This window comes from Panthera leo, chromosome B3 (assembly GCF_018350215.1).
Source record: "Panthera leo isolate Ple1 chromosome B3, P.leo_Ple1_pat1.1, whole genome shotgun sequence".
Taxonomy (NCBI): Eukaryota; Metazoa; Chordata; class Mammalia; order Carnivora; family Felidae; genus Panthera; species Panthera leo.
The window spans coordinates 131144752-131168285 of record NC_056684.1 but is presented as its reverse complement, the minus strand read 5'-3'; the positions used below and the strand labels follow the sequence as shown (position 1 = coordinate 131168285).

Here is a 23534-nt window from a genome sequence, read left to right as displayed (position 1 = left end):
CTGTTACAATAAGCACACCATTAGCTACGGGAGCCCAGAGGAGGGACTTGTGGATCCTAGATTGTATATTTGACATGGCACACATCTTCAGTGGCGCACCTGTCTTATGTTGCATAATGATGGGTTGTTCTTTTTAAGTAAAGCCTAAGGGCGTTGAATATAGAGCTTCTGTGCCTTTCTTTTCCTGTACCCCTGCCACACCTGCTCCGTGCTAAGCACTTTGGAGGCGTAAATACTGCAGTAAATACTTGTTGATTGTGAACTGATCAGAACTGAGGGAGAAATGAACACAATTCCTTTCCACGCACCCAAAGGGTGCAGGAAAACACACTCCCCGGCAAACCTGAATGAAGAAGAGACACTTGCTGATGCTGCCGTTGGTCCCACCCCTCTTGGGAGTGGGGTGTGGGGGTGCGCGGGCTGGAGAAGTGTAGGGAGCAGCAGTAACAGGGAACCTGATGGGCAGGACGGCTTGGGTCTCAGACAAAGCTCGTCGTCAACCATTGTCCTACAAGGAAAAGCTGCCGTGGCCATGACTCGGAGAGGGAAGAATATGGAAGTTCTGAGTGTGCCCCTGCCGTTCTGTCTGAGAGAGGGGGGAGGTTGTGCTCTGTCTACATCCTTGGCTGCACTTAATGGGCTGCAACTGTTTACGCAGATGTGTCCATGATGTGCCATCACAGACACAGATTCTAGTAAAAGGAAAGTCAAAGAATGGAAAAGATTTTAGCCGCATGCTGATTGCCTCTCAGCTTGTGTGTGCTCTCACTTGATCGTGAACACCAGGACCAGTTCCTGTTTCCCTGAAGCACCAGAATGTGCCTACACTTTCTTCCCGCATGATACCTGCCCCCCAAATATCAAAAGGAACCCTCGAAAGATGGGCTTTGCCGTGCTCACATCCTGTCTCCTCATGTTCAGATCCTACGTGTTTGTCACTGTGGCTTCATGTAGATAGAACAATGTCCCCTCTGTCGGTTGTTTCCGTTCCTTGGCAGAAGTGAATTTGACCGTAAGCATCAACAGTCTTTGTATGTGAGCCTGGGGAACGTTTGCAAGGGCTCATTATTGTTATTAATGATTAATGATGAAATTAATGTTAAATTATTATTATTAATATCTGGCTGTCTACCTATCCCCCACCTCCTCTTCCTGCTGAGGAAGCACAAACACATGTGTTGGGCACCTTGTATCAGTCAGTGCACGGGACTTTCCCTTCTAATTTAATGCGGTTTTACAGTTCAGTTTAGACGATTAGCAACAGGGATATATAGCATGCAGCTAAAAAAAGGAATTTATATATGATTTTAAGGATAGAGGACAGAGAGCTGCTGTGTGATTTTTTTTAAAAAAATGAATTTCACCGAGCACTGTAACAAGATTGTCACCAAGGCTAACAAGAAAGCAAATATCCACATTTAAAATAAAATGCAGGCATATAAATGCCATATGGTGCTCTTGCAATGTTATTACCCCTTTCTTTGGCTTGCATCATTTTTCTGACGTCACTGTTTGCTTCTTGCCTCTGCTGCTTTTTTAAAAAAAGTTTCACTTGCCCTTAGCCCTTTGGTTCTGTATTTCTATGAGGTATATTTCTCTTCTCCCTTTCTTTGGAGGCTTGTCAGCCTTTTCTCCAGGGAAGAGGAGGAAAGAGGACCTGTCCAGATGGCCCTATAAACATGTGACACCTGCTTCTGGGAGCTTCTCTAGCGGGAGTTTGAGGGTTGAGGAGATTGCCCCCTGCCTGAAAAATGGGCGCATTGCTTCCTATCTCTTTTCTCCTTTTTAAAGATGATCACATGCCTTCGGTTTTAATAATATCTGTAGAAACATCTTGAATCCAAATTCTTCTCTCATCATTAGGGAAACAACAACACAGATGAACTCACTAACCATACCTTGTGAAAAATTCATATCAAAATTTAAAAAAAATTGGGTTTTTTTTTTTTTTTTTACAATTAACATTCTTTCTTGGAGTGGGATCCTTGATGGTTGCGTTTCTGGGACGTATCTCTGCATCCACAGGGGAAATTCATAGGGGCTGTGTCTACACTGAATGTGCCATGGTCTCCTGTTCAGATTTTTGCATGGGATATTTATGGTGCTTTGGACAGGGCCTGTTGCCCCCCAGCTCTGAGGGGAAATGTCAGGTCTTCAGGGAGGTTGTCCTGACTCCAAAAGGAGGTCAGCACCCCCTACTCCCGTAACACCTTGCACACCCCCAGGATGGCATTCATCTGTCTGAACTGGAGTTATGTGCTTCATGGCTGATGTCCCCATCAGCCTGAGAGCTCTGTGAGGCCCAGTCTCTAGCCCAGGGCTGGAACCCAGAACCCGGAGAGCACTGAATCCATGCCTGATGAATGAATAAATGAATGAATGAGCATTAGCCTGCATTTTGATATGGAAAATGACCTTGAAACCAAAAATAGTGTTGTATACTAATAAATGGCAATGGAGGAAAAAGAAACCCACCCTGGTCGTCACCTTTGAAGTGCAAATATTTTGGTTAAAAAGGGGGTCCAGGATCCTCTGTCCTCTGATCATGCTTATTGCACACTGCACGTGGTATTTATGTGCTAGGGGCTTTTGTTTCATTAGGCAATACCTGTAAGCATAATTCTCCAGACTTTGCAAGGCAGCCTTGAATACAATATACAGTTTACTTATATCCAGTCGTTCTCAACCCTGTAATACCCAACACCATCTTTTGGAGCAAATATTCATTAGTGCCCACTTACCACATTGAAATAAATCTCCTAGATTGTGCAACTCATCTACACTTGTAATTTGGAAAATTTCAATAGTATTTTCTAGCTACAGTATAAAGGAGAGATAAAAGGTAGATCATTTACAATAGAATAATATGCTTCAGTAATAGGCATTTGGGCATGAAACCCTAGGAGACCCACCGAAGCAGCGAGACCCTTGCGTCTGTGTATGAACGCGGTAGTTCCAAACGTGGGTCAGTTCAGGTGTGTCCCCCCAGTGACTAAGATGCTACAAGGGATGTCCCCCCCAGTGATGTGCTTTTCAAAAATGGAGAACAGTCCTTGGCAGTGTTCCAACTAGTCAAGATTCAACCTTCTTGCAATTTACATTGATTGGAGTCACATTCTTGTAAAGTTCAGCCTATATTGAAAGTATGCAAAAACGTGTGTGTGTGTGTGTGTGTGTGTCTACACGTAAAAGGGAGTTGAGTTCTCAGCTCAGGTAATTATAAACATGAATTTTTCTCCATGGGATAGTCAAAACTCACAGTAAGTTTGGGATTCTTGTCTGGTTGGTGACACTAACTCTTGTACATTCTTGCCCCCTCCCGCTGCATGCCCGGAGTGCCCCTGTGATTGTGACAACCACAAACACCCTCCCAAATTTACCAGTCACCTCTTAGGGGGTTACAGTCTGAATGGGGTTGTTAAAAAAAACACACCAAACTTCCAGGGAGCCCCCGTGTAGCTTCGGGAACACACACATATGATTTCTATTCTTGTGTGAAAGGCTATGTTCAAAAGCCAACACTCTGTCTTTCATGCAGTTCCTGTGCTATTAATATTCAATTCCATTCCACAAACCTGTCCTGTGTGCCTGCGTATATGGCCATCGCCTGTGCCCCTCTGTAGTGGATACTCTTACTAGTGTTCTACGTTACAAAATCCTGACAGTTTATCTGTTCCTGGGTGAACAGTTTTCTTTTATGTCCTTTGTAGGTTGGTTTATCTTAAATGATTACTCCCCTGTTTTCCCTAGGTGCTAAAAAAGAGGGAGCAAGTGTAGAGAAACACATCGCGCATTTGATACAAAATGGGGGAGACACACATGTGGGTAGACAGCAATGCAGGATGAGTGGGTCCATCGACAGGGGAAAATGCAAAGAACAGAGACAGCCAGAGGGAGGAGAGGTAACTCTAGCCAGAGGGCAGAGGGCTTCCTGCGGGAGGCAATGGTGGATTTGTGTTTCGAGGAGCATCAGGAGTTTGACAAGCATAAAAAGGGGAGGAGGAAGAATATCCCAGCAGACAGAACAGCCTTTAAAAAGCACAGACGCAAAGAGGCACATGGGTGGCTCAGTCAGTTGAGCATCTGACTTGGGCTCAGGTCATGATCTCATGCTTCATGAGTTCGAGCCCCACATTGGGCTCACTGCTGTCAGCACGGAGCCCGCTCCGAATCCTCTGTCCCCGCCCCCATCTCTCTCTGCCCCTCCCCTGCTCACGCTCTCTCTCAAAAATAAATAAAACATTAAAAGAGGGCACAGAAGCATGAAGCGGGATTCTGTCTCTTTAGAGGGTAAGCTGCAAAAATGACTGGAATTACAGGCAAGGCGGAGAGGGACAGCAGATGCTTGCCAACAGTGGGGCTCCAGGCACTTCCGCTCAGGAAGGGGGGGTGACACATTCTGTGGGAAGAGGAGGTGGCAGGGCAGCAGGCAGGATGCAACTACCGCCTTGGAGCAAGGCCACGTCCTCACGGCTGCCACCGCCACTGTGGGCACGTGACCCTGGGATTCCGAAGGCTCAGACAAGGCCCATCTCTGTTCTTTACTGTGGGGAGTATGGACTCCGCCTTCTCTCCTCCAGTTTTCCCTCCAGGGCACAGCCATCATGTCTCTCCCAAAAGCAAGAAAGACCAACTGCATCCTTACGGATACTTGTGCTGTTTCTCAAGGGAGCCATGCAGCATTCAGGAACAGTTCCACATTGCCTCTCTCCCCTTTCTCCTCCTTACCCCTCTCTCTCCCAGTCCCCCGCCCCCTCCTTTTCCTTCATTACAAAGCTGACAAAGAGAACTTGGCCATCGTAGAGACTTCGGAAAACAGTACAAAAAAGAAAGTAAAATCTTGCGAAAGCCCCTCGTCCAGGGAGATCTGTCGTCAACACGTTGATAATTGTGCTTCTGAATCATCTCTCTTTGCATCGTTTGCCCAAATGCCGGCCACTCCACTGGCATGTCGATCCCCTTCCCAAGGTCCTCTGCCCTCTGACGCTTGCAGGGGCTGTCACTCATGTGTCCCCGTGTCTGTCCTAGCTGCAGCCTGTGTCTTCCCCAGAGACCCGTCTCTGGGTCTCCATGCTCTGCTCTAACACTGCTCTTGGCATTGCTGCTGGTCCCCTCCTGCAGGGCTGGCCTGTGGGAGGAGTCAGATACTGCCCTCTCTCTACCTCTTCGTCCCGGGAATGGTTGCAGCCCTTCCCACCGCACGGCTGAAACCCGCTGTAATTTCTAACGAGACTTTTCTGTAGATACAGGAACATCGGAAACATTGTCATGCCACGTCAGGTTGTAGTTCAGGCTGATCTTGGACTTCAGAGGTGTATGCCTGTCCCGGGGACCACATGGGGCCGTGTCCCTGACCTGCCTGCAAGTGGCTAAAGCCAGCTTACCCTGACCTCCTGGAGAGGCGGTTGCAGGCAGGCAGCTTAGCTGACTCAGGAGAAACCAGCTTTGGATAATTTAAGGAGAAAAGAAAACAAAAAATGAAAGGATATCTGATAGCTACCGAATCCCTGGGATGGACAGAGACCCAGACTTGGGAGGTACCCAGCCAAGAGCAGTCACCCAAATCACGCCACAGAAGCGGTTCCGGAAGAAGCCACTGTCGTTTCTGGCTGGCATAGGTAGCATCTGGCCGTGCTGACCCCATTGATTCTGGGCCGTAGGTGCTGCTGCTAGAACCACCCCGTGACTGCCCCGAAAATGGGATAGAATATCATCACTGTGGCCACCGGCCCCAGGATGGCACCCACATGGTCCCTGCTTCTTTGTAGAACTGACGGTGTGTCCACTGCTCCCTGCCACCTCCCTGCCCCCATGGAAGCTTCCATCTAGTGCTGTCTGGCTCCGCCTTGACTGGGGGCAAAGTTGTCTCTCCATGCCTCTGCCCTGTGTAGTGTCCATGTCCCTCAATCTCTGTTCAGGAGACTTCGGGGGAGCCAAGAGTCTTGCGCGGCAGGCTGGGCACAGGTGCTGAGGTAGTTGCGTCCACACTAGAGGAGGGCTCTGCATCTAACCCCTTCCTCTCTGCCGCTGGTCCCTCAGACTGTAGGTTCTGCTAACCCCGCTTAGGAGACCCTGGGAAGATGTAGTCCCTTCCCACCCGTCTTCCCTTTCCAGGCCGAGTGGCCATTCTGCCTTCTCTCTGTCTTTGACCCTAGCCCGATCTTATCTATTCTGTGGGAGAGAAAAAAAGTGGTTCGGAGGCGCCTGGGTTAAGCGTCTGAGTCTTAATTTCAGCTCAGGTCGTGATCTCACAGCTTGTGAGTTCGAGCCCCACATTGGGCTCTGCACCGACCGTGTGGAGCCTGCTTGGGATGCTCTCTCTCTCCCCCGCTTCTTTCTGCCCCTACCCTACTTGCTCTCTCTCTCTCAAAATAAATAAACTTAAAATTTTTTTTTAAAAATAAAAAAAGTGGTTCTACAGGCATGCCTCTGGGAATCTTTGCTCCTCACTTAGGAATAGCCTTTGGGATACCAGAGAGCGGAAAACACACAGAAAACCATAGAAAAGATACTCCAAGGCCAAGTCTGTCACATCTGTCTCACTAGTGTCTGGTTCAGAGTCTGGCTTTTGTCTCCGTGGTCGGGGAGCCTGGGCTACATGCTTGTGTCTTTGCAGGGGGGAGGCTGGGAGAGCGAGTACTTGGCATTCTATAGCTTCTGTCCTGGGAGGAGCATCGTTCTGTTTTGCTCATCAGTGAATTGAGCTCAGTAGGTGCACGACAAATATTTATTGAATGAAAGGGGAGAAAGTATTGAATTCAACTTCATTCACAGCTTGGAAAATATTCTGCAAAAGAAAATTTGTTCAATCTGGATGTTTCTATCAAGTTGTCTCAATGCAGGGTTTCCCAGTTTAGGATTTATTTCTTTAAAAAAATTTTTTTTAATGTTTATTTAGTTTTGAGAGAGAGTGATAAAGAGAGCGCAAGCAGGGGACGGGCAGAGAGAGAGAGAGAGAGAGAGAGAGAGAGAGAGAGACATGGAACCTGAAGCAGGCTCCAGGCTCTGAGCTGTCAGCACAGAGCCTGATGCAGGGCTTGAACTCACAAACCATGAGATCAGGACCTGAGCCGAAGTCAGACACTTAACCGACTGAGCCACCTAGGTGCCCCAGGATTTTTTCTTTTCCTTCCTTCCTTCCTTCCTTTCCTTCCTTCCTTCCTTCCTTCCTTCCTTCCTTCCTTCCTTCCCTTCTTTCTTTTCTTTCTTTTCTTTTCTTTCTTTCTTTCTTTCTTTCTTTCTTTCTTTCTTTCTTTCTTTCTGTGAAGCCATGTTTCATTCTTTCTTAAGCTCCTCTGTTTCCAGTCTAACTAGAAAGTGCATGCATATTTCTTTCTGTCTTCTTTCCATTTTCTTTCTATCTCCCAACAATTCTCTGCAAACCTGTCTGGGCAGCCTTCTTGTACCTCCAGGAAAATTCTAGGCCCTCAAACCATTGTTTCATTTCTGCTTTCTATACTCCAAATCTTTTCCTCAAACGTGCTCCTCCTTTTCATAGACTTAATTATTGTTTTCTTGCTTCTCATTGCCTTTTTCTCTTCTAGTTCCCACATCTTTGCCCCATATAATTTCTCAAGGCCTATTTCATTATTCTCTATAGTTTTATGAGAGTGAGCATCCCTGTGTGCTTTCATTAAAAAGTCTTTCTCTAGAAAGAAGGAAAGAAAGGGTGTAACTCTTGGGGAGGGGATTGCTTACCACATCCCCAATAACACCCAGGGATCTTCACGGGTGTTGACTCAACAACACCCACGTGCATTTTAAAGGTATTGACCTAACTCTGGCTGATCTTGGGGCTTTCTTCAGGTCTTCTAGTGGGTGAGATAAATATTAAGCCACAGAAAAATGCATGCTTCTTTGCCACTTACCTTGATTCCTGGGCATGTAGACAGGTGCTCTGGGCAGCCCACCAGAGGCTCACAAGTGTCTGCCCTCTGGGTTATTCATACCTGCAAATGGAGGGAGGGGGGCATGTGAAGAAAGCTTTCTTCTCTCCCTCACTTCCTGAGTACACTTGGATGCTGGTTCCAGGCAACAGCGACCTGGCTCTGAGATGGCCAGGAAGGATGAGGAAGAGTCAAGGGCTCCTTGATAATCCACTGTGACCCTTTTACTTTACTCAATGTGTTATGTGGCTGCATTGTGACCATTGTTCCCCAGCTCCATCCCCTGGCCTGTCTCATCCCTGTGCGGGGTCCCTCTTCCTCCAGAAAGCCCCTCTGGGGCCTGGCTTTGCTTAATGACTTCCCCAGTTCCTCATCTCCTTCTAGGACAGGCCCCTCAGTAGGAGGTCCATTGTAATCGTGCTCCTCCTTGGTGGGGGCCGTAGTCTAAACAAGGGAACTCGCCTTCCATTGAGGAGAAATTGCCCCAGTGGACACAGTCTGACCTCTTTCTCCCCTTCATTGTGTAATAATTATTGAGCTATCACTAACATAAAAAACCATGGTACCAGAAGGACTGCAGGGAGGAGAGTTGAGATGATGGGGGTCCTTGAAGGAGCCAAATAAATAGTGTCCTCTCCTTCCCACCCAAGGTATGAACTGATTGAGAAGTAAGACAAAGGAGATGATGCACTAAAGCACAGTATTACTATATTTTCTCAACACTGGAGAATATGACTTGTGTCTGTAGAAAAATGGGGTTCTTAATAACAGTGCCAGAATTAGGAGATCACAAGGCCACTTTTTGAGGGCAGTTTGTTCCCAAAAGGAAAGGAGAGGAAGAGACAGAGTGCTCAATTCCTGGGTCAGAGTAAGGCTGGAGACATGCCATGTGTATTGTAGCAGGGGGAGCCCCCTGCTCGAGAAAGAAGCATTGGGGTGGGATCTTGTTGCCCTGGCTGTTGTGGACTGCTTGACCTTGAACGCTTGTTAGCCAGGGGAGGAGAAGAGTGAGGCGGCTTCAGGTGTCTGTAGCATTGTTATTGCAGTATTATTATCGTATGCTTGTACATATAACGGTGGGAGGGCATTTTGGGGTGGAGGCTGTGTTGTTCACTGTGCTGCTGAAGTCTGGGTAAAGTAACTTTAGACTTTGGATAGGTGAGCAGCTAGGTGGGCATTGATCAAGGTTGCCAGGGGTTATTCTGTAGAGGTGGCTTATCAGGAGGGGGGTCCATCCACCTCTGCTTTCCATGGGCTTGCTTTCCAAACCTCAGCTGAAGAGCAGAACCATTCTTCAGCCAAGGTTACATGTGGGAGCTTCCTACATCGGTGTGATTGCCTGTGTGCCGTTCCAATCCTGAGGGTACGGTTTCTGAATTCTTAACTAACAGAGATCCAAGGGTTATCCATCACCGTTGGCACGCTTTTGTATTCCACATTACCAGAGCTACAAGAATATTTCTATCTTCTCTCCTACGTGGTATTTTTAATCAGTGGGATGTCATTAGGTACTATACTTTGCCTTCAACACCTGCACCAGGGCAGGACACCATGGACAGCGCCACAAAGACTGCTCTCAGCCAAAGACTTGGTGGTTCCCACCCCGCCTTGCGCACTAGACTTTGTGTGCATGAGGAAGGAACTTTTCTCTTTTCAGACTGCTGTGTCCCTTGCAGCTAGAACAGCCTATGGCGTATGAAAGGTCCTTAAAAATTATGTGCTGAATGAATTAACTGGCTGTATTCTGAGTGCAAGCTCTTGTGTTCCAGTTGAGTATTATCTTCAAATGTTAAACACCGCTGAATTGTAGAGCAGAGGACTTTAAAAGATTTTAATTAAAGTGTTCCTGGAGTAGAACAGCTGAGAATGTTTATTATTTGTGGATTTTAATTTTTCTACATGCCAGGTGCACCTATATTGGCATTTCAGTGATAAAAACAATTTAATTATATATACCAAAAGCTTTTTAAAAAACTTTGCATGGTGATACCAGGAAAGCACTGAACTTGCCAATAATCTATTAGATGCTGCAGTGTGGCTCAGAGTCAGGTGCTAGATGAAACTTGTGTGTGTGAATTCAGCTATTGAGCTGAATGTAAACAAAATACATTTGTGTATTCAGCCTTTGAGTAGGACATTCTCCATAGGCTCCATGAGGATTTTGCTACATGATTCTCACTAACGTGTGTTTATAGTATCTCTGCCATGGAGATTATAGGCAAATGCTGTTTACAAGCTCTCCTCAAAGTTTATAGAATTGCTGATACTACATGGTTATTCATTATAATGTTGAAACTATTTGTTACAACTTTGTGGAAAAAGAAATCTTTGTGGAAAAACATAATAATATCAGAAAATAAAGTCAGTTCTTTTGAAAGGCAGTTCCTATTATCTTTCCATTTTGAGAAATTACTCTCAGTTGAATTGTATTACCATGGTGATGTGTTTGCATTTCAACAAAACCAAACCAGACTGTAAAGTAGAGCTCTGCATGTCTAGCTCCTGTCCTACGACTTTTATTGCAGTATCCTTATTATTAAATAAAATCTCCTACGTTCCGGCTAAAAATCACAACAAAGAAGCAATTTCCTCGGCCAGACACAACAATCTGGATTGCTGATCTCAGAATTCGAAGAAATCACATAAAAGTGAAAAGGAGAACAGGCATTAGAGAGGTAAAAGTCAAATAAAGGACTCACCCACAAATGAATAGAAATATACTTGTTCTCTAAAATAAGACTGCAGAAGTAAGCCAACACAGGAAGGGCGTTTTGCTTAATGAGAGTTGGACGTGTGGCTTAGTCCCCTGAGGTCTGAAACAAGTAAACCCTTTCAGGATTGTCAGCACATACCTCCCTGTCTCAAAGGAGAGCTCTTAGAGCTGGCTCTCCTGCTCTCTGTTTGTGAAGTTTGTTTTACTCTTTGGAATAATTGCACACGTAATTCTGACAACTAAATGCAAAGTCTACAGGAGGTAGGTTTTGAGTTCTTCGAAAATTCCTGCAGTTCGTGCCAATGGGAGGCAGGAAATCGTTTCGCATAATGCTATTTGCATAAGAAGGAAAGAACACATCATTTATTCTAATCAACAAAGTGTGAAAACAAGATCTGGACAGATGTGCACAACCGTCCTATCACTCCTGCCCAAATATTGTATCAGTCCATCTTGTCCCAGATCACAATTTTGTTCACCCAAGAACACATTAGCTCAGTCAGATCTGGGTTCTCACAAAGCTTTTTGCTAGCTGCTGGGCTTACTGGTAAATAAGCAGTGTGGTTTTGCTTAGCAACCCCTCCGTGGAAACACAGCACGCTTTGTAAGCGGTGGGGAGGTGGGGAGGTGGGGAGGCGGCGGCTGGCTCGGGAAGCAAGGTATGTGCCTCTCAGGGTCTCTGCAGCTGGTCTCTGACATCGCAAACATTATCTTCAATCCTTAGTCTCGCAAGGCTGATGAAGAACTAGGGGGAAATTAATTGGAAGGCAAATAAAAAGTGTTCAAGATTGTGAGCTGAGACTGTCTGAGAACCCAACCCAGAGTCAACACAGAAGAACCAAGAGAGAATGAGGACCTTTTTTCTCATTAAAAATGAGGTAATTATAGGAGATAACGTATCCAGGAAGCCCACAATGACTTCCTGAAGCTAAACAAAGATTATCTTAAGCCAGACATGAGGGAACATTCTTCAGTAGCTAAGGGCAGCATTAAATCTGGGACTGTCCACATCTAAGAAAAGATTTGAACTTGTACATCCAAGATAATCATTAACAGTCACTGAGCACTTAGCAGGCAGTGTGATCAGCTTTTGCACACTCATTTAATTTTCCAAACAATCCTGTGAGGTGGCTTCTTTTACGTCCATTTTATAAAGGAAGAAACTGATGTGTAGAAAGATTGACAAACTTGCTTGAGGTCACCCAGGTATATAGCAGTGGGGATGGGAGGTGTGCCAGGCAGTCTGCTCTTAGACCCCGAGTTCCTAACCACCATTTTACAAGTGGTAGGGTGCAGTTACAGGCCTAATGGGGATTCAAAGTCCAAAGATCACTGGATGAGGTGTAACGTAGTTTGTGGTTCCATCTTGAAAGCTGTGAAGCGTCCAATTAAGGCAACTGTTTTGTTTCATTTTAATATCTGGAGGGCAGCAAAAGCACGGATATCCAGAATAACATATATTGCTAAAACCTTACGTCCACACCTTGTCCTTTTTTAAAAAAGGTTTTTTAATGTTTTTACTTTTGAAAGAGACAGAGACAGAATGCGAGTGGGTTAGGGGCAGAGAGAGAGGGAGACACAGAATGTGAAGCAGGCTCCAGGCTCTGAGCTGTCAGCACAGAGCCTGATGTGGGGCTCGAACTCCCCAACTGTGAGATCATGACCTGAGCCAAAGTTGGGACGCTTAACCGACTGAGCCACCCAGTCGCCTCCACACCTCTTCCTAAAGTGAAGTATGGGTAGACAGCTTTTCATACACACGCATGCGAGACACTTGACTTCTTATGTCCCTAAAATACCCCAATGATTGACTTCTCCATGCATTCACTGAGCATCACTGTAGGATGTCTGGAAGCAGCAGCCCAGGAGCACACGTGCTGGCTTGGGCAGTGAGCAGTGGTGAAATGTTTACCTTGCTGATAAACTCTCCAACAGATAATACATTTAAGACACCACTATTTAGCCTTTGTTACATACCTCCCTCTCTGCCACCAAACGAATCCTGTCCTGTGCCATCGTCCCTTCTGCCCACCTCTGCGAGCCAGGGAATGTCCCCCAGCTTTCACATACTTGCAGTCCTCCTTTGCCAACCTCAGCCTCATGTGGGTCGCAGTTGTGTCCCCACCCTAATTTATGACCTCACAAGTGTCTCACAAACATTTAGTTCACTTTACTTTTATTATGTGTTTGTGGAGGACAATTTATGGTGTGTGTGTGTGTGTGGTGGGGGATGGTGTGTCCATTGCCAGCAATTAGATGAATTTAATGATTGATGGCGAAATCTCCTTTCGGGCTTTGGATTTTTATATATATCTATAAACAAAACTAGGCCAGTGATACATAAGTTCCTGGATTCTCAGAGGGACTCAACTGCCCTCACCCAGTCCTGCTATCATATCCAGTCTGGAAATTTATGAAATGGGGAAGACATTCCCGTGGTTCTCAAGTGATTTATCTGGTCACAATACTTCCGTGCAAAAATACTTGGAATTTTCATTTGCAGTTTCAACAATATCAGTAAATTATCACTTTTTTTTTCTAGATGGCTTTTCTGAGGAGATGAGGAGGGGACCATGTAAACATGCATGGATCAAATAATTTTTCCCTGTTCCCACTTTATACACTGAGTGCCCTCTTGGGAGTTAGAGCACATGACTACTTTTCATAAGGAAGGATTGTATTTCTTTGGGTCTTCTTGTGTGTTTTTAGGGAATATACTGATCCCAGAAGGGGGTGGAAATTGTGCTGACTTAGATTTGTGCCAAAATATGTTCTCCACTGTAACTGCTCTTACTGACTGCCCTGTGTCCTCCATTTTGCCGCATTGAGCATACCTGGGACTGGGACCCCAGTCAGGTGGGGCTGAATGTTTCTGAGGCGTGATTAAAGCGGACAGCAGCCTTTCCTCCTTTCAGCTTCCTCATCCCTGAAAATTTCCAGTGAACAAGCAACACCATCGTTTCTCCCTCAGTTGGGGAGGAGGGGATGGAAGGAGGGGAAACCTAGTCATCTTCTTGACTGGCATTTCCATGGTTGGCCCAAGTGGCTCATCTTAGAAGACACAATTGACTCTCTCTGTCCTGGGAAGATGTCACAGAGGTGTCACTGCTTATTACTGAAGGTTAGGAATTCCCGGACAGATCGCATAGTGATACTTTTTTATTCTCAGTCTTCCTTTCTAGAAGGGAAGCAGGATGGCCTGTTCTTCATGGGGGTTAGTCTGGTTGATTTTGTTATGAGGGGGTAGGTTGGAGGGGCGGGGAGGGGCGGGGGGGACTCTGGCAACTTTGTTTGAGCTGGGAAATTGTTGAGTAACTTGAAGTCTGGTTCCATCAGTAGGCACTGGACTGGGAGTTAATCACATCAGAAGTCTAATCTCGGCTTTGCCTCTAATTAGCAAAATCATTTTATGCTGGTCCCTCAACCCCTCCTGGCTTCTGGTTTCGCATCTGTAAAATGAGGTGTATGAATGCAAAGGTCTCTCTGGGCTCTGAGGTTCTCTGCCTTCTAATTCACCAGAAGGCAATGAATAGGAAACAGAACACATGGTAAGGATTTCCTAGATCCAGTGCCCTACATGTGGTGTATTTTTTTTTAATTTATTTTTTAATATATGAAATTTACTGTCAAATTGGTTCCCATACAACACCCAGTGCTCATCCCAAAAGGTGCCCTCCTCAATACCCATCACCCACCCTGCCCTCCCTCCCACCCCCCATCAACCCTCAGTTTGTTCTCAGTTTTTAAGAGTCTCTTATGCTTTGGTTCTCTCCCACTCTAACCTCTTTTTTTTTTTTTTTCCTTCCCCTCCCCCATGGGTTTCTGTTACATTTCTCAGGATCCACATAGAAGTGAAACCATATGGTATCTGTCTTTCTCTGTATGGCTTATTTCACTTAGCATCACACTCTCCAGTTCTATCCACGTTGCTACAAAAGGCCATATTTCATTTTCATGTGGTGTATTTTTGCAGAACATCAATCTAGGTGGTGTAGAAAGGCCCATTCATTCTGGTATTACATGGTTTTGGTTGGGTTATAGTGCTAGGGCCCCCTGATGACAATTGACATGCCAGTCCTGGGAACTTTGAGAAGACCTTAAAGATTATTTAGTCCAGAGGCAATGCCAGTGTTGTCTTGAGTGCATTCAAGGGGAATACCAATGATGCTTCCAGTCTACCTCTGGACTCCGTTGGCACTGTTTCTTTGAGTGACGTCAGTCTAATACCCAATCTAAATGCTCTCACCTCCTGCTGGCTCCTTGAGAAGCTGATCTGAAATGAAGCTCCTGTCATTTTCGACAGTGACCCCATCATTCTGACTTAGACTTTTGTCCGTCTTTGGTGGATAATACAGCCTAAACACGCCGTAGCGCTAGCTCAAACACATGTGTTTTGAAAGAAAAGTATGTTATAAACGTACCACTTGAGCAGGGAAGGAGGGTGAAGAAGCTGGAGTCTGTCTCAAATGAGTATGGGCATGGCTGTGTTTTCCTTGTCCTCTGAACATTTTAGTCTGTCTCAGACCAGCTGTTTTTTTGTTTTTGTTTCTTCCCCCCAACACGTTCCCTTTGATACAAGGGAAACTAGGTGCCAAGTCCATCACTGCCACTGTGGAAAGAGCTCCAAACCTGTGCCCTCCTAAAGGAGGGTCGATAATATGTGAGAAATGGCAGCAACCCCTTCTGGGGAATAATTATATTCGCACCAGTGAGGAAGTTAGAATCAGCATTTGGAACCACTTGAAGGACATTCAAGGCATGACCTAAGCAGGGTTTCTTGACCCACGGTCCATGGTTTCTTGACCGAAGGTCCATGAACAGCCTTTCTGGGGTCCAAGAGCCACCTATAGAGCATCTGAAAACTTCTGTCTGTGCGTTTTTCTAGGAGAGGGTCCACAGCCTTCCTTCCTCCGGTTCTCCCAAAGTTGCCCATGACTGAAGAAAGGTGAAAAGCCACTGACATAATACATTTTTTTCTGTGCCTCTCTGTCCTCTGAATCCAGGGTGATAAAGCTGACCTATCTTTCTGCTTTGCTGTTCCCAGAAAAAGCAAGTGAGCCAGACCAAGATCCGGGTCATCTCAACCATCCTGTTCATCTTGGCCGGCTGTATTGTGTTTGTGACGATCCCTGCTGTCATTTTCAAATATATCGAGGGGTGGACAGCCTTGGAGTCCATTTACTTTGTGGTGGTCACTCTCACCACAGTAGGCTTTGGTGATTTTGTGGCAGGTAAGCTCCCTGGGCATCCCAGTCACCAGGGCCCCCAGCGGGGAGAATATTCTGTTGACAGTGCTTTTTACAACCACCAGGGGGCGCCTGGGTGGCCCAGTTAGTCAAGTGTCTGACTTCTGGCTCAGGTCTCTGGCTCACAGTTGGGGAGTTTGAGCCCCGTGCCTGGCTCTGTGCTGACAGTGCAGAGCCTGGTGCCTGCTTCCAGATCTGTGTCTGCCTCTCTCTCTGCCCCTCCCCCGCCCCCCCCCCCACTCAAAAACAAATAAACACTAAAAAAATTTTTTTAACCACCAGAAAAAACGTTATGGGAGAAGCAAATGGAAACATCTCAATGTCACTGCTGCTGTGCATGGACTCATTTCAAGCCCGTGGTCCCATGTAATATAAAATAAGCCGCAGATTCTGCTGTGAAAAGAAAGCCGGCCCCTTCCTCCCCAGGATGTTCATTGCCCTTATCATCATATGAATTATGCATGAGTGAAATGAATTTCTCATTGAATGTTAGACTTATGATTTGCATTAAAGCTCCTTGAATGAATTGATAAAGACTGTATTAGCAAGTGGCAAATAAGGAACTTTGGGGAGATTAGCATAGAGTTTAGCCTGCAGCCATCTGTGGGTTAGGCTTCCTGATGCTGCCCAGGGGAGGGCCGTGGTCCCCGCAAAAGTTATCCTGGGCACAAAATTTAGGACTCAGCTGACTAGTAGAAGCCGAGACCCGTCCCAAGGGAGTAAAATTTAACGGATTCTGCATGAATGTATATTTTAGAAGCAATAGCCTTCATTGTGAAAGTCAATGCCAATGAACTATGTTTATAGAAGCAAAAGAAAACCACCATCAATTTCATCCGGGGACAGGGAGTTTGAAAATGAAATGAGATCTGGCTTCTTACATGTATGGCTTTCCCAGAGTGTGGTAGGAAGGCAAAGAGAGAGAAACAGGCCATCCTTCTGTGTCCTAACAGATAATTCTAGGGGGTCGGGCAATGGATCGTTGCCTACTCCAAGAAGTGAATGCTTTGATTAAACAACTCTGTCCTAGGCTCAACACGTTTGAGTGGTGTGTGTGTGTGTGTGTGTGTGTGTGTGTGTGTGTGTGTGTGTGTTATTCACCAGTTCCCGGTTAGGCAGCTGCATAGACATTTGCAGGCTGAGATCATGGGCCTCCCATCCTTTATTTGACACATGATCCTGGCAGCACCTTGGTTTCCTCACAGAGTATGGTGCTCGCCAGGATGACAGGGATCTGGGAATCCGGAAAGCAGCACATTCTGGAGGGGATACTGAAGTCTTTTCAAAAGATGCCTGGGTGCCTCCACATTCATTCCAGGCTACTAGGGGCCTTCTAGCTGTTACAGCAGGGCAGATGAAGACTGCAGTCCAGTTTGTAAAAAATAGCAGTTTTTATATTTTTTTTCTTCCTTTTTATTGCCTAAGGACAAAGCATTGCAAAGTCAAAGTGATTAAAAACTTTACAAACTTACAAAAGCCGGGGGTCTGGGTCCCCACCAGTCTTTCCTTATGCACAGTCACTGTGCGTCTCCTCGCCTTGGGTCAGGAGTCACTTCATGCCATCCGAGCAGAGGCCTGAAGCTCCGGAGAGAAACCACAGGGAACCCGCTGGGACGATTTCACAAACTTCTGTAAGTTCCCCCAGGGCATAGCTCGCACTGGTCTGTGCTTCCAGGTGCCCTCGGTGTTAGTCCTGGGCTGTCTGCTGGACTGTCTGTTACAGGACACCTGTGACGAACCTTCTCTCTAAACATCTGCTCGACTCAGCCTGTTAATCTGCTAATCTGGGGCACAAAGAGCAGAGCCTTGGAATATAAAATTTAAAAATTTATTTACTTATTTAGTGATCAGCAAAGTTTTAATTTGAATTTAGGTTATCTGTTTATTTGTTTGAAGTTTATTTTGAGAGAGGGAGAGAGAGAGGGAGAGAGGGAGAGAGAGAGAACCCCAAGCAGGCTCCGCACTGTCAGTGAGGAGCCCGACGAGGGGCTTGAACTCACAAACCGTGAGATTATGACCTGAGCAGAAATCAGGAGTCAGACACTTAACCGTTGGAGCCACTCAGGCAACCCCCACGTTACCTGTTTACATATAATTAATTATACAATGCAAGAAAATGCAGGGAAGCCTGACATTAAAAAAGAAGATGACATTTGACAATAATGTAATTGAATATCTTACATTTTACTGTTATAAGTTGTGATCTTATAAAACCAAAACTGTTATAATCTATTCACATTAGAGTCAATGTATAAATACCTACTATCTACTTTTGTTAATATTATTGAATCAAGGCTTTCATGTTAATTGAAAGGTGAATATGAATCTGTAAAGTAATATGAATTCCATTTTACAAAACAGCACTGACTGACTGAAAAAGAAAAAAGAAAAAAGAAAATGAAATAAATGAGCCCCAGATTTAATGCACATGAATGTTCTCGGTTGGCCGGTGTGATGGGACTTTATTTAGAGCCTTGCTGCTTCAGTAAAAATGTCAGAAAGAGGTAGCTTTTATTTAGATCCTAGATGAATACAGTTGGCCAACCTAAATGATTTTGCATATGTTGGTTCTAAGTAAAAAAGTTAAAGATAACCCAGGAAAGAAAATGTGTGACTTGTTTAACATTATGATGTGTATATGGGTCCCTGCTCTTCATCGTGGATGGGAGAGAAGAAAGGTCATGCATGTTCTTTACCTCTTAACCTGCAGTGACCGCCCTTATTAGGGAACACTGCCCAGCTGGTGTCTTTCCTCCCCGGAAGGAAGGGGAGGGAGGGGAGGAGCAAGGACAAAATGAGAGGGGCCTCTGGTGCTTCAAAGGGTCCTGCCACTGATTTTGATTTATTATTTCTTCTTATTACCCACCATGGATTGAGAGCACTTAGCACATACCGGCACTTGACTTTATCTTTACTTACCTCGAAAGGGCATGACCCCCCCCCCCCCCCCCCCCCCCCCAGTCACAGGCCTGGCGCTGGTTTAATTCCCTTGTTTACTGTTGATTACAAAGCCTTGTTTCTTTTGTTCTGAGGTCTCCACGGACAGGGTGTCTCTTATAATTCACAGTGCTGACTGCGAGCGGACCAGGCCTTCCTAAATTTGGGTTTCCAGAACTTCTGTAGATTGTGGTCCAAAGATGCATGCCTTTAAGGCATGAAATTTGTCACAAGCTTAGCAACAGGGAACGAGGCCCGACCATTTCAAAAAGGTGCATCAGCAAGAGTTGATAGTTGCTCTGAGTCAGCATCACTTCTAGAAATATAATCGGAACGTTGGTCATCATGCAGGATTAAATGCTGGCTTATTTTAATAGCTGACTTCCTTTGGGACAGCCTAACAACTTCGGAGCATTTCGAAACCCTCAATGGGAGCGCGCACACGGAGCTCTCAATTCCAGACAAGCGGTTGAGAAAGGAATCCACCAAAGGGTGCCTTTTGTGTTGTTTGCTAGCGCACCCTAGTGGCAGTCTTTGGCGGGCGGTGGTGATTTGCTGAGGTCAGTATTTACCGTCGGCAAGCCCCTCCTCCCCCCGCCCCAGGCTCTGAGGACCGAGCTGCACGGTTCTCCCTCCCGCCCAGCGCGGAAATGAACCTCAGAAACCACTTACTGTTGCAGGAACCCTAGAGAAAGCTATTGGGGGGGGGGGGGGGGGGGAGGGGGAGCGTTGCCTAAAAGGAAAAAAAAAAAAAAAAGGCAGCTGAACCAGACCGAAGTGTGGTTGCCCAGAGCCCGTTAGCGATGTTTGGAATTCTCATGTTAAGAAATGGCAGTGGCTGTGGAGATCTTGAGGTCTTGTGGGCTGCCCTGCACCCTGGGTTCGGTCCCACTGACAGGAGCCACAGGCCACAGGGCCTGCCCACGTGCCTTTGGGAGGTATTACTGAGACCATAAGAGCTCAGACTGGATTCCGTGGGGCTCGATGAGGTTGCAACCACCACTCAGTGGGAAAGACTAGTAATCACTCCTCGTGTAACACCTTAATTACCCATACATTGCTAATGTTCAGTTGCCTTAGAAATGGCCGCCTGGGGGCTCCCGGGTGGCTCAGTCGGTTAAGCGACTTCAGCTCAGGTCATGATCTCTCAGTTTGTGAGTTCGAACCCGCATCGGGCTCTGTGCTGACATCTCAGAGCCTGGAGCCTGCTTCAGACTCTGTGCCTCCCTCTCTCTCTCTGCCCCTCCTCTGCTCACACTCTGTCTCTCTCTCTTCCTTAAAAATAAATATTAAGGAAAAAAAAAATTTAGAAATGGCCGCCTGCCTGCCTCACTGGGCAACAATGTGTCACAGAGTGAGAGGCAGGCTGATAGCAGCCATGTCATGGAACTTCTTCACTTCTTCAGGAGAGAGCGCTGAGGTTGGAGCCTGTTTTACAAGGCTACTTTTGGTAGGGCCTGTAGGAGGGTGAGAAGAAACAGGCTAATTATTTGCAATAAATGACTGGTCCTTTCAACGGAACAGCCGGTCAATGCCATCAGGCAGCTGGCCGATTTGGTTTGATAGATTTCTACCGTAATCCCTACATATAAAATAAAGGGATTGGACTCGCTGGCCTTTTAGCTCGAGCACGGTGATTCTAATTACTCAGACTGATTGACCTTTTGGATTAGCATCGTGTAAACACCATCCCTCAGTTAGTGTGAAATCACTCCTGCTAGGATCAAAGTCTCAAGGATGCCATTAAGTCTAATTTTACTTCCTCACATCCACTCTGCTCTTACTAAATGCGTGTGTTAAGGGGGAAATGGTTCCAAGCCATTTGGGATTATTGATCCTTCATTTTTATTACATTACAAAAATTTTTTTAAGTGTTTATCTATTGTTGACAGACAGAGTGTGAGCAGGGGAGGGGCAGAGAGAGAGGGAGACACAGGATCCGAAGCACGTTCCAGGCTCCGAGCTGTCAGCACAGAGCCCTATGCGGGGCTGGAACCCCTGAACCGCAAGATCATGACGTGAGCCGAAGTCGGACGCTTAACCCACTGAGCCACCGGGGCGTCCCTATTTTTATTACATTTAAAGGAGTTTACGAAAAAAAATTGATGGCTGGGCCTGAGCTGTTGTCCCTCTCGCTCATGTCTTTCATTGTCAAACCAAGGTTGAGAAGAAGTGGACCAAATTGGCCACTGACACGTTTCTGTTGTTGTTGTTGTTTATTTATTTTGAGAGACAGAGTGTGTGCACATGAGCAGGCGAGGGATAGAGAGAGAGGGAGAGAGACAATCCAGGCAGGCGGCAGGCTGTCAGTGTGGAGCCCAATGCAGGCTCCATCTCACAGACTGTGAGACCATGACCTGAGCTGAAACCAAGAGTCGGACGCTTAGCCAACTGAGCCACCCAGGTGTCCCTGAAAAGTTTTGGTTATGGGTGTTACTGTTAGTGGTCAAGAATCAAAGAAAGTTGGGGCGCCTGGGTGGCTCAGTCAGTTGAGTGTCCGATTCTTCATTTTGGCTCAGGTCATGTTCCCAGAGTGGTGGGATTGAGCCCTCTCAGTCTCTCTCTCCGCTCTCTGCCCTGCTCACACACGTGCTCTCTCTCCCTCTAAAATATATGTGTATGAAAGGAAATTAAGCCACAGGCCAGGCTCCTTTAGGGAAGGCACAAATCTTTTCCTTGCCTGTCACCTCTTGTATACAGCAGGCCTAACAGCTGCGTGTCAGATGGTGATGGGAAGACATCTCTGCCATGTGGACCAGAATATGTTTGTTCTGCAAAGACCATATGCTAGGCCCTGGTTAAAATAACGTTTGGTTGTTTTCAGGGGGAAACGCTGGGATCAATTACCGGGAGTGGTATAAGCCCCTAGTGTGGTTTTGGATCCTTGTTGGCCTTGCCTACTTTGCAGCCGTCCTCAGTATGATCGGAGATTGGCTACGGGTTCTATCCAAAAAGACAAAAGAAGAGGTAGGACTCCTTCCAAATTCTATGAACGTTCCTGAGATCAGATTAGCTCATGTCAAGAATTACCTGTCTCTCTTCTATGGGCACAAGGGCTTCTTAAATAAACGGAGGGCCCCTGTGGCTTCCTCTTTTTGAAGCATTCCCTAAAAGCCAAGGTCAACGGAATAGCAGTTATTTCTGGATCCCTTTTCGGCAGGTGAGAACATCTGGTGACTCACCGGGCCACAGATCCGGGAAAGACTAGTAAACGATGACTGCTTTTTAAAAAATGAAAAGGGAAAAAGGAAAAAAAAACCCAAACAGCGATTGTCAGCAGGGGTAGGCTGTAGCTGAGGCTGGTGTGCAGACTGGAGGGAGAGGTTTAGAACGTTTTTAAAAAGCTTGAGAAAGATGGCCTGTCCTTCAGGTCTTGGGGTCTATATGGAAATGCAATAAAATACTATGAATCCTTCTTGGTTCCCTGAGACTGAAGTCCTTCAATAGTGGCCAGCCATGAGGAAGCAAACACAAGGGGTCCCTTTCACCATCATCCCCTCTCGGTTATCAGATCTATAGAAACAGACATACCCATGTGTCCAAGGACATGCAGCCTTTACTCATTTACTTTACACATTTACTTTCACGTAAATGTGCATGAAAACAAAGGCAAGAAAAGACATAAGAGGAAGGTAGATTCTGTGGTTAAAAACAATGTCCATGAAGTTCTTCTAGGAAGAGAGGAAAAGGTAAAGGCAGGCAAGAGAAGAAGAACGGAGCTAAAGAATGGAAGGGAGATAAGAAAGAAAGAAAAAGAGGAACAGCTTCTTTAAGGGCACCTGCTCACTTCCTAGAAGACAGACATTCTACACAGAAGGCCCCAGGAGAAAGTTACTGTGTGGGAATATTTCCTTTCCCATATCATTCCCGGGCCCAAGTGTTAAATTTTCCTGCCTTGCATAAACACTGTCAGTGTAGTCTTCAGTCCCATCCCCCAGAGAGCTCACTGACCTGCTGAAAATCAGCCATAGTGAAAGTAACCACATCAATATTGACTTTCCTAAGTGCAAAAATGCAAACTTCTGAGTTAGTTGCTCATCCGTATAGAAAGACATGGGACTACTAGTCTCGGTGCTGCTGAATGAGAGCCGAGAAATTTGGTATTGATCCTCCTGTGAAAACTTCACTCTGGAGGAAGAACGTTCTGTGGGCTTTTGCAGAACATGACCAGGAAAGTTTGGTCACCAGGTGCTCTGGAGGGTCTTCTTAAACCAGAGTAAGCTCGACAGCACACGACCGTGTGGCCCAGATACAGGGTGAGCGACGGTCCCCAGGTTGTCCAGGACTGCAGAACACAGGACTCTTGTGTTTTACAACCGGGACAGTCCTAGTCTAACTGGGACAGGTGGATCACCCTTCCCAGACAGCAGCACTGGGGGACAGAGAAGGGCCAAGGACCCCCTGAACATCTATCTGCTCTGCACCCCCTGGGTGCTTTCCTCCTGGGAATGTCTCTCTCTGTCTCACATAACGCCAAGAGCTCCGTGAGCTAGACATGATTACCCCACTTATGTTGGAGGGATGAGGCCATACAACTAACAAAGGGGTGGGTGCGTAACAGGAACCCAAGCCTGTCTACCTCCCAACAGTGATCTCTCCCGCAGAGAGCTCTGCCTCCCGTTCAGTCACCGCCTCCACATCTCAGGCTCCTGCCGGCGGCTTCTCTAGCAAGTGTAACTCCCTGATCCCCCCCCTCCCTCCCCCTGGGCCTGTGCTCCCCCATCTCCCGGCCTCCCTTGAGCCAGCCTTCCC

The 23534-nt window shown here is 46.4% G+C and overlaps 1 protein-coding gene across 1 annotated transcript in view; it reads left to right on the top strand.

Annotated features, from left to right (window-relative positions):
- Positions 1-23534, top strand: part of KCNK10 (potassium two pore domain channel subfamily K member 10) — a 123997-nt gene that overhangs the window by 99738 nt on the left and 725 nt on the right. Inside the window, exons 5-6 of the mRNA XM_042943999.1 lie at positions 15644-15830; positions 21607-21749. Of these exons, the coding sequence (XP_042799933.1) occupies positions 15644-15830; positions 21607-21749 (330 nt within the window). The remainder of the gene's footprint in view (positions 1-15643; positions 15831-21606; positions 21750-23534) is intronic.